Raw genomic sequence first — 11436 nt, forward strand, 5'->3', positions numbered from 1 at the left:
TTGCAGGAAAACTGAGGTAAAGAGCTTTTTACAGGATCTAACTGTATATGGACAAGTGAGATATGACCATTGCCCTTCTTCTTGAAAGTGAGTGTGGAATGCGTTTGTGCATGCGCATGGGGGTGGGGAGCAAACCATCTTCTCATAATTTTGCTGCGGGAGCACCATGTTGCCATAGAGACTGCATCCAGTGTAGCAGAACACGCAGATGGCTTCCCCCTCCATCTCTATCTCTCACAGAAACAGTCCATCTAGCCTCTCATTCCCAACCTGCAATTTTGAACATGTAAAAGAGAAAAAAAAGCCCTCGAGGTGTAGACAATCCTCTGACTCAGAGAGCAATTTTTTTTAAAGCAAAGAAGAGGCCTTTTGTGTGAAATTACTGCAAAAAGACTATAATATTTTTATACATACCGCTTTTAGATAATGTGCTAAATGTGTCAATACAAATCCATTACATAAACACTCATAGTATAGTCACTTTTTGCATAAACCAGTCACAACAAACTGATTGCGTTTACAGCCAAGAAGAGTGTACATTGTCTGCATTTGAATGCAGACTGAAATGGAGACCATGCCTTTGCTGGGGCAGCAAAAGCAGTGTAATCACACGGTGAACAAACCTTAACTCAGCCCAGGTTGATCATTTTACTGTACAAAGCAGACCTCAAGCTCTCAGACTGACCAAACAAACAAACATTTCATCTCTTTATTTAAATGTTTCTAATAAAAAATAAACATGCAAAAAATGTGCTTTATGCTTTGGGTGAATGGTCAGCAGAAAGGTGAATGACAGATTTGAAGGACATGCAAAACAAGAACTCATGCTTTCAGCAAGCAGCGAAAAGCTTAAATGTGTTGCTGCTTCTCAACTGTGTCGGTACTAAAATAAATCATTCAACTAATAGTTTGTGACTTTGGTGCTCTTTTCCCTATTTTTGTTTATCTGTTTTATTACCTGTGAATCATTAAAGGTTTGGCTCCCACAGCAGTTAAGTGTGTGTGGAGGAGACAATGAGCCTGAATTTTCCTGACAACAGAAAAATGTATTCATTTTGATGTCTAAAGTTTGTATCTTCCTTTTACTGTCCGAAAATAAAATCTGTCCACATTAACTTGCCTACAAATATTTTTGTTTAGTTGATATTGCTGTGTAAAAGCAACTTAAAGCTACCTGACAGAATCCCATTTGTCCATCTCTCTGTCAAAAACTGAGAAAAAGGGAAGGTTTGAGCACCAAAAAGCAGCCAATTTAAATTTAGCATTTCTTTAATATTTTTTATGGACACTATTTTTACAGTTTCAAAACAACAACAGAGGACTCACACAGGTGTGATGTTCATTTGCAAATCTCTGATGTCAGATTTTGTGTTGGGGACACAGGCGTGGTTTCCTTCTGATGATTCTTCAGTAAGGGTGGTATTCATGTTAGAAAGTTTTTATTGGTCTGCCAAGCCTTAGTTGTCAAATGTCATATCCTGTAGCATAACAACCTGGTGATGCTGCGTGCAAAATGTTTGTCTTTGTCATCTTACAGCCCTCTCGTCCTTCGTGGGCATCAATTATCTCAGTAATTTGTAGAAGCTATGTGATGGCAGTTCAAATCTCTTGCCATTACCAAAAATTTTCTGACACTATATGTTCAACCCTGACATTTAGCCAGCTAATCAATGTGCCCTGCTCGGCTGGAACTCCCTGGTGTTTATGCCCATCTCATCATGCATCATACATCATTGTGAGCGGATACAACAGGAACAGGCAGGACCTTTACATCAGCAAACTGAGCAACCTTATTTTAGAGTGACTGATGACTGTCATGACTGTTTTATGTTACCGTGATGACAACAGACTCAGCGCCTGAAGAATAAACTGATAGTTATGAAGGGTGCTCACTTTCTGCTTGGTGATACTTTAGAAGAAGCCAAAGAACAGACTGCAAAAGGTGTGCAAAGGACACAGAGTGAACTGAACTCTATTATGTGCTCTTACCCATCCATTTTGTAACAAACAGGTTGTGTACAAATGAAGGCTGACGTGAAGATTCTTTTAGTACTCCTCTTCTTTCCTAAGAGAAAACAGGTGTCATTAACAAATGTGAATACCTGCAAATTCTGATATATTTGTAGTATTTTAGAAAACTCATCAGCTTTCGAAGGATCCATAGTTATTTATTTGCTCTCCATAGGAAAAAAATATATAACTGACGCTGAATATTTACCTCAGATAAATTGCACCATCTAGTGACTGACTGACGGTAAAAGTCACCGAAAGCATATTTAACCAAATAAACTCATAGGAATACGTCTTCAGAATATGATATTATACAATGTAGATTAAATTACAACTCAGCTATCTAACTTTTTCTTTTTTCTTAAATTTCAAAATATTTGAAATTAGCAATATTCACAAGAAATGCGTAATAGCGGTCAGATAGAAGCCATGAGCAAACACACGTCTTGAGATAGAAAAAAATATCGATGTGTCGTTGCACAGAACATCATCAAAGCGGTCTCAGATCATATATCTATATATATATATATATATATATATGTATATAAATCTTAGTAGATATATATATAGATGTCCCGGTCCAATGTCGGCATGACCTCGTGGCGCAACGGTAGCGCGTCTGACTCCAGATCAGAAGGTTGCGTGTTCAAATCACGTCGGGGTCAGTTATTTTCTTTTATTGTTGTCTTCATGGACAAAGTTATTTTGGAAAGCTCAGATAAGCATTTCAGAATCATATACAGCAATATTTGTAAACGTGGAATTGTAGACTTTCATGTGCCTCCATTTAAATTTTCTATTATTCAGATTTAACTTTTTCTTTCATAGATATTTATTAGTAATAAATAACAATATTATGTCCTGATAGATAAAACTTGATTTTTTTTCACATGCTTATGAGTACTGAACAGTCTCCCTTTTCCTTGAAACTGGACAAAAATTTGTGTCATAAGGAAATCTGTCTGAGAATAAGAAAATTCTGGTGGACAGGATAAAAATTTTTAAATAAATTAAACTTTAAACTTCATTAATTCAAAAGGAATAATTAAATATTCAATGCATAAAACGTATTTATGACATCAAACCTACATTTAGAAATAAGGATGAACTTAGATCTAAGACTGAACTTGCAATCATTAATTTAAGAAGGTTTGTACAGAAAAATCATTGCATTCATATTTTCACGTCTAACCACATAACCTATCCTTTATTCTATATTTGTTTTCTGTTTTTCCTCTTTTATATTTCTTGTTTAACAAACTCATTGGGTTTTTTTTTGTGGCTCTTGATCATTCAAAAAGACACGGCACTGGAAAAGTCTAAGGTCCAACATTTCCCCTCAGAGGACACATTTGACACAGTTCTGAGAAAATGACACACTGAATTATGACCGGATTCTTTCTGCTTTTCCTTTCCAACCACAAATCTAATTACAGCACTTGTGAACAGCCCAATTCCCATGGTCAGTTAGTCTAAACAAGCAGCTGTCAGACACCACAATGTTGTGCTTTACTAAAGAGCAAGAGATCCCATTTTAGGAGTTTTTACAACAAGATAAGTGCATAGAACAATGTAATTATTTATTATTATTTCTATTTGAGCATGAAAATGTATTTGGCAGTTATCACGCGTACTTTAAATATGCTCCACTCGTAATGTACCTTTTCACTCCAGCTGCAAATCCTTGCATAAAAACATCCAGACGGCTCACTTTTTCACACGTTATTCCTTCTCAGTCCTGCTCTCCTTAGCCTCGGTTGTTCTGCATGTTCTTTTGGAGTGTTTTCTTTCATCTGGCTTCCCTTCCTTTCACATGTCCCCCTCAGCCTAAATGCCTAGTACAATATGACTTGCAAGTCTCCCTCCCCGTCTCACCGTGTCGACATTTCTCCCACCCCACCTCCTCTCTTCTCTCAATTCATGCCCGATTCTCATCTTTCACAGGGGGGGGGGGCACTAAACTCTGAAAGCACAGTTCATTAGCACAGCGTCAGTAAGAGTGAAACTTGGCTGAGACAGAAAGTCACCTCCCGTCCTAAAGAGGTGACTCACATGAGATGGTCCTCCGCTGCACTCACAATGGCGTAATTGTACTCTGGAGGTCTCATTTTACATCAAGCAGGTCAGTTGCTGTTGACGTAGTGCTTTTTGCTTCTGTTAACTCTTTTCGACTACAAGGCCACGCTTTGAGATTTTTTGAACGATTCATTCCAGCTCACATGTTTAGAGCTGAAATAAAAAAAAAAAACTCATTTCACCCCACTAATTTGAAATGCTTAGCAACTGCAAACGTCCCCACTGATGACTTGCCAGTGGGAGGGATGAATCTGAGAGAACAGAAAGGGGCCTGCATTAATCCGTTTGTTCACGAGAGCATTATTACACCACAAGAGTTCAAATGAAATGGCTGTAAACAAACCATGTCGTCCAAGTAACACAGCTGAATGTCTCTCTGTGCTTGTTTTTCCAAAATGTCAGTTTAAGAGACACCAGGGTGGAGAGAGTTCACCACCAGCAATGTGTCCTTATCCTCCAAAGGGATAACGGCATCAGCTACACGTTTAAAATCTAAATGGATATACCCGAGGTCCACATTTTAAAACACTTGCTTTTGCATTTTTAGCTATCCTACATGTATGTGTTAAAAGCCTTAAAGCAAAGAAAAAAACCCACTCCTGTGCTACTTGTACAACTGTCGACCTATACTGTCAAGGAGCAGCAATTATAGATGAGGTGAAAGGCAAGTAGTGGAATCTGAGTGTGTAACTGAAGGAGACATTAGCTCCTGTCGGACTCCCACGGGGTTTTCGTGACAAGAGGGAGAGATTTCGACCTGAAAAGAAGCAATTAAGACACACACAATCAGTGTAAAAATATGTATTTTTTTAAAAAGTAGAATATCGCTATTTATTGTGTACAAAAAACAAACAAAACAAAGAATAAATCTTGAGATTTTTGGATGTGGCTTGACCTCCAAAAATTAAAACCCTTCAAAGCTCAAAGCAAGTCCACAATTGCCTCGTTTCCACTGAAGGGCAAAAACACGACAGTAAAAAAGACAAACGGTTAAAAAACAGACAAAAACGACAAAAAAAAAGGGAAAAAAAAAACAAAACAAAACAACAAAGCTTAAGCTCTGTTTCTAGATAAAAATTTAAATCAAGTATTAGATGCTTTGAAGCTCTGTTCCTCCATATCACCAGGCTTACTCCTGCCTCCGATGCGTCTGAAGAAGGAAATAAACCCCGACGCGCTCGTTTGCCCCTCCATGCGACTCCCTGCTTTACTGCCAGTTAAATCTTCTCTCGGATTTGGTGTCCTTGAGCCAGAGGAGTAAGATCTTTGAGATAAGCTCCTCTGGAAGAAGTCTCCCAATCGGAACCCAGTAGCAGGGGATCGTCTGGTGTCATTCATGGAAGCAGACCTGACAAGTGGACCCTGTGACAGAACTTTCAGACGCATGCACTCGGGAAGAGATGCAGAGCCCCCGGAGGAAGATGTTGAACGGTCCCGACTGCTGGCGTTGGGTCGGGAGCTGCCATCATTATTATCCCAGACGACATTAATAAGGTCGTGTCGACTTGATTCTGATGAAATTCTTTGCTGGTGAGCTTGTCTGCTTCGCAGGGGGTTGTTTCTTTGGGAACAAGAGATAGGGCTCAGAATAGTCCAAGGTGAACCCACATCCCCGTTGTTGGCAAAGAAAAAGTCTCTGGTTCTGGGCCGAGGTGTACTTGGGGTTGCTGGTTTTTCCGCGTCATCATTATGGCTGCCTTTGCCCTTTTGGTAGTCAAGCACCTTCCGAGTTACCTCGCGCATCTTCTCCGCTTCTTTGTTTTCCAGTTTTGCCCGTTCCTCGTCCTCGTTGCGTAATTTGGGCTGTTTTTTCTCCGGGCTCTCTTTGCTGGTACGACACGGTGCCGCTGCGTTTTCTGCAGTTTGAGAAGTGCGTCCGGGGAGGGACGCTTCGCCTGGAGGCAGCGTGGTCTTCCTGCATCTGACTGAACCGCCCGGGACTGAAGACAGAAGGTTGTGCAGCGCCGACTCCAAGAAGGAAGAGTCGTCATTCGGCTGAGATCCTGCGCAGGAGACTGTGGAGCGGCGCTTGGACACTATACGCATGCTCTCCTTCCGCTTGTGTCTCTGTTCTGCTGCGTCTCGCTCTCGGTTCTCCTTCAGTCACATAAAGAGAGGATACATTTAGGAAAGTTACAACACTGCAGAGCAAAGATCCTAAAAGTTATTTAACTTTAAACTATCAACTATTGAATTGCATTTTAAATTGCGTCTCTCCTTACCTGCACAGCTGTGTCAAACCTCTTGCAAAACGAGTGAAAGATGGAGCAGCACTCCTCCAGTTTGAAGGTAGCTGGGTCTTCACAGAAGTATTCAGCAATAGCGTGGCTCACAGCATTTAGCTCCTGCAGAGCCGTCTCCATGTCGACGAGCTTGGCATCGGCCCTCTGAAACAGAAACGTGAAAAAAGGAAGTGAAGAAGGGGGATTTCTAACTGCAGACAGCAATCAACCGTTCGGTTTGTGCTTTTGAAAATGTACGGACGAATTAGATGAAAATAGTTACCATAAGAAATGTCTCCATTTGTTCAGGCTGTTTGCTGCTGAATGACTTCACTTCTTTAATCTTTTTGACTGCCCCCTCAAAGTCTGCGATTACCTCGTCTTTACAAATTCTGTGGTGACATTTGGACACGATATTAAGAATGTTTACAAGTCTAAGCAGATTCAGTGTTGGTCTTAAATAAATATGACAACGTTGGAAGTTAGCATGCTCAAACGATAGCCACCTTGATGCCCTTCCAATGTGATCCAGCTGGCTGTGAAAGGTCAGTAACTCTGCATCGATGTCCTCTGCTTGCTGGAGTGGAGGAAGGAGAGTGAGTAAGAAATATGGAGCTGGAGAATAAGTTAGTTGCGCAGCTGAGTGATGATTCTCAGTCATCCACATGGTTTCAGCAAAATATGATTACGACAACTGGACTGACCACTGGGATGCTTTGGATGAGGGTTTAAGTCTAGATAACTCAACTGAAATGGTGACATGACACGCCGGCAGAGCTTCTTAAGCTTTCAAAAACCTTTTTTGGGGGTGAATCTGTCTATCTTTTGACTCCTCCTCACCTTGGCAACGTAGTGCATGAGGTTCATGCCCGGCTTGTTGGCCTTTGTGTCTGCCAGCTTGAGCAGGGAAGTCATCCTAAAGCCAACAGCATTGGCACTGTATCCACCCTGAGGAATAAATCATTGAAACGGTCCGTTCATTTGTTGATAAAAGCAGAATAGACGGCACAAAGAGTAGCTGATTTGCTTTAGATAATACATTAGAGGAGGCAATGAAAACATCTTATTGTGAAAGAAAAATACCAACAGCGTTCATGTAATTCCCGGCTTTTAATACCAGCCGAATGACCGAGTGGAGGTCATCACAGTCCAATAGCTCTGAGGTTGGAGAAGAAGAAAATAAGGAGACAGAAGACCTTAATGTTAACAGGAGAAGAGAAACGGGGGATGTAAAACTGATAAACAGTGCGGTGGTTATAAGTTGGATGGATGTGAATGAAACATTACCATTTGCTGCTTTAGTCAGGATAGTAATGGAGTTCTTCACTTCTTCCATGAGAGGAAAAAATTCCTCTCTCAGCACCATTGTTTTCAGGCGTTCCTCATAGCTAAAAATAGACACAAACACTTAACTGCAGTGGAACATTCTCAAAATAGCAGCTCTAAATCGGCAAATTTTTGCAAGTCGTTTTTCTTTTTTTCTTAAATCGTCATATAATCACAAGTCAGATAACCTGAGAATGTAAAAAGTAACATGCGACTGAATTAAAGTTTGAAAGCAGCGCTCTCACCCTGGAACTTTAACGAGTTGCACCATGAACTGGTCGGCCTCGGGTAACGCAGCGACTTTCCCACTGAAGGACAATAGCTGCTTCACCTAAATATGGACACAAGCATGACTCAACGGTGGTCAGGTTGCTGTCATCGTGCAGACGTGCACAAATGCAAGAGTGCACTGGAGAAAATTAAATACTAGTGTGCTGAAGCATTAGGTAGCTGTGACTAGGTTCAAATCTTTACAAGCGTAAATGTGAGGCACGTGTCGTCAGTGCCATCGTATATGTAGGTTTTAAAAGACTAAAAAGGAAACCAGTCTGTTTATAATGGGATATCCTGGATATGAAAGCTGGAATTACACACAGACATTGAACTTGGAAGCGCACCTTTCTGTAGGGCTGAGTTTGGTGTAGGCAGTGGTTCGTAAATGAGAATGGAACTGCTGAGAATTTTTTATATATTGTTTTAAATAAAAATAAATAAATAAATAATAAAAAAAAAATGTGCAATAATGTTGGAATATTCTGGGTCACTTTCTTGTTGTCATGATTGCTGCTCCTTTTCAATGGGACTCTCCAGCTAAACAGCACTATCCACTCCAGTGCAATCAATTCCACTATATTTAGCAGTGGGAGTCCTGAAAAAGCACATTGTTGTTGTGTGACCCTATCTTATTAACACTATATGTTCGCCCTCAGGCTCATCTTTTCTTGCTGCATCAATGACAGTCTTTGACTCATTTCTCACTGTTTCTCACTGCCTTAAGAGCCTGAGAAACCGTGCGAGTGTCAAACTCAATATGTGCGAGTTGTCAGCCCTGTCCAGTGCCAGTATTTAGGTAAAAAAAAGCTGAGAATAATGTGAGCTTGTTGAGTAAGAGAGCTGCACCAGTAACCTCGGGGTTGAATTATGAAAGCAACCGCAACTGTAACAGTTAAGTGGCTAATAAAAGAGATAAGAGTTATCTTTGGAATGTTTTACAACGTTTACATAATAAAAGAACACATAAACTCCTGCCTCACGGTCAGAATTTGTATGAAAAATTTTGCCTAAAATTAAGAAGACCAGACATCCACAAAAGCAGGCCCTAAGATAAAAAAAAAAGGTGGAAATGCTTTGTAGCCATTTAGTCTGTGCTCATCTTCCTGTTCAGGTTCTGGGAGAGGTTACATAAAACTGTTTTGAAAGACAATATGATAAGTGGTGTAAGTTTATCTGCAAGTAAAGGCAAAACTATAACATTCAAATGTAACTCAGGAGGTTTACCCGTTTTTTTGGCTCCTGCCATTACAATCAGGCTAATTCTAAGCATACAAGAGCTAAATTAAAACCATGAGAAGAGAAGAACGGAGCTGCAGTTACCTCACTCTCCTCTGGCAGCAGTTTACAAAGATCTTTTAGTTTGCCCGTTCCAAATCTGAGCCAGTTCCCTTGACGAATGTCCTCTACTATTTCTTTCACAGGCCTGCAGAGGGAGACAAAAGGCTGCAGTGAAAAAAAAAGAAGAAGAAGAAAAACTGTTTGTGGTGCATCAAGTCCTGTCATTATCAGCAGGACTTATCGAACACTATGTCTTGTTAAGTGGACAACTGGATGGACTGGACAACTGCAGAGATTCTTGCATCAAATTGCTGTTTGGAAACCAGCCTTACAGTGCAACTATGGCAACAGAGCCCCAAAGACAAATGTGGACCGAGAAATTATTCTCTTTCAATACGCTTTGTTTTAACACTTTATTATGGAGAGGGTGGGTAGTGTGGTTCTTCCATGACTTTGAGAACTGAATTCAAGGATAGCTTTGCACTTTTAGTAGGTGGGAAAGTAAAGAACTGCTTGATATTTGGTCAACAAGTCAAAGACTTAACACAACAAATAACAATGCAATAAAACCGCATTATGATGGTGCCACCACACCTGAGGTATTTGACTGGGTATCAACGCAGACGCCATTGCTTTACGTAAATGTTAGAAGGCAATGAGACTGCATTTGGTATTCAAATTGGAAGTTGGTGAACACCGGACTGAATATGACAGCATTATGATAAGATGCAGACGCTGAAACGGGCTTAACTTGTAAAAATGGCTACTCGACTTGGATCCAGACGTGTACTGCAAGACTTCTGAGAACCAAATCTTATTACTCTTGCAAGAATCCAAGCTTTATCCAAATGATCAGACTAGTATAATAATGACTAATAATGAAAGCGAACAATGGCTTGGAGGGGGTAAGGGTGAATCGTGTTTTAGTTCTGAAATCTGTACAAATTCCTTAAAAATGTCCCTAAAAGCAACATTTAGACATTTTCAATATGACCTCACTGATCACCGAAATACAACTACAATCACGACCAAGATCTTAGAAGTGTCACCAAAGAGTATTTTTACATCAGTTTATGAAACTGCGGGTGCGGAACAAAGCCCCCGAACCTGTGCGTTTATAAAGCTCAACTATGCGCCACTTGTAATTCAAATGAGTTGAAATTAAAATGCAAGCATAAATGAGTTTCTGTCTTAATGCGTACACATATTGCTCTTCAATGTTTCTAAACACACTGCCATGTATTTGCATGTGCTCGACTCAGATTAAAAGCCTCATGGTCGGGTAATGATTAGCACAGAGACTCTGCCACAAAGCATCCGTCTCTGGCCACTGCTTAGTCACCAAGAGCTCATTTAGTTCTTTCGCTGTATCATTCCAATCATATACATCTACACCACTTTAGATATGTCATTACCTCTTGAAATGTCTCAGGAAGATTCCAACATTCATGCTCCTCTTGGAGTCCAGAATTGTGACCTAAAGACAAAAGAACAGGGATCAATAACTCAACAAGGTTTCATATTTTTATATTCCTATTCAGATGAGGAACCTGAAACGCAAACAAGTTCATCTCCGCAGTTCCTCTTTGATAATAGCTTTAGAGTGAAACATTTTAAAAAATAAGTTCCTATCTGTGTGTTCATTACTTCCCTTCCTTGTGCACTCGTCACATTAAAATCATACCCATTGCCGGAAATTACGCTTTCAGAGGCCCAAAAAATGTTCCTTACCCGAGGCTGCTGTGTAAAGAGGTCCACGCCGTCACACTTCCTCAGACTCGGGACCCTTGAACTGCGCAACGACACCCGTTTATCAACATGACTGAATAACTCCTCCATGCTCCGAATATCCAGCACCAGATCCCTCTGAGGCCGTTTGGAAGTCCACACATTCAGCTTGCCAACCACATTCTGTCTTGGAAGGGTGTCCCAGTTCAGCTTCTTCATGGAACGTCTCTGGACATCATGAGAGCTAAAAGAGGAGGGAGGGGGAGGAGGAGGAGGAGGAGGAGGAGGAGGGAGAGGAGGTGGTGGTGGTGGTGGAGGTGGAGGTGCAGCTTTAACATGCATGGCAGGAGCCACAGAAGATGCTTGGAGATCTGAATCTTCCTTTGCATCCAGTGCCAAAGGAAGAGAGGAGTCTTGAGGTGAACACTTAGGTGGAGAAGCCGATTTTAAAATCAGCACTCCCTCCATCTGTATCTCTTGGACCCAGTGTTCGCTGCCGCTGATCACTCAAATCTAAGAAGAC

At 40.8% G+C, this 11436-nt stretch overlaps 1 protein-coding gene and 1 non-coding gene across 2 annotated transcripts; one reads left to right on the forward strand and one right to left on the reverse strand.

The window, feature by feature from the left end:
* Window positions 1-2603: 2603 nt before the first annotated feature.
* On the forward strand, window positions 2604-2675 carry trnaw-cca (transfer RNA tryptophan (anticodon CCA)). The gene has a single exon. It is a non-coding gene; the product is annotated as a tRNA-Trp (tRNA).
* Window positions 2676-4991: 2316 nt separating this feature from the next.
* fhdc3 (FH2 domain containing 3) lies at window positions 4992-11426 on the reverse strand. The gene is made up of 11 exons (XM_072374763.1): window positions 10917-11426; window positions 10601-10662; window positions 9228-9330; window positions 7880-7965; window positions 7596-7696; window positions 7396-7466; window positions 7149-7256; window positions 6815-6885; window positions 6592-6700; window positions 6309-6473; window positions 4992-6183 (listed from the first exon to the last, which is right to left on the reverse strand). Exons 1-11 carry the CDS (start codon window positions 11379-11381, stop codon window positions 5170-5172), a joined length of 2355 nt encoding a protein of 784 aa, XP_072230864.1. The 5' UTR covers window positions 11382-11426; the 3' UTR covers window positions 4992-5169.
* Between the last annotated feature and the right edge of the window lie 10 nt (window positions 11427-11436).

Source organism: Leuresthes tenuis, unplaced genomic scaffold (genome assembly GCF_036924035.1).
Source record: "Leuresthes tenuis unplaced genomic scaffold, fLeuTen1.0.hap1 SCAF_21, whole genome shotgun sequence".
Taxonomy (NCBI): Eukaryota; Metazoa; Chordata; class Actinopteri; order Atheriniformes; family Atherinopsidae; genus Leuresthes; species Leuresthes tenuis.

Bases quoted from the DNA above. Each gene is read 5' to 3' on its own strand.
- fhdc3 (XM_072374763.1), bottom strand. From the start codon at position 11,381: ATGGAGGGAGTGCTGATTTTAAAATCGGCTTCTCCACCTAAGTGTTCA. The intron at 9,331-10,600 runs GTAATGACATAT...CTCCCTCTGCAG, and splicing joins TTCCTGAGACATTTCAAGAG to GCCTGTGAAAGAAATAGTAG. The intron at 6,184-6,308 runs GTAAGGAGAGAC...ATGTGACTGAAG, and splicing joins GGTTTGACACAGCTGTGCAG to GAGAACCGAGAGCGAGACGC.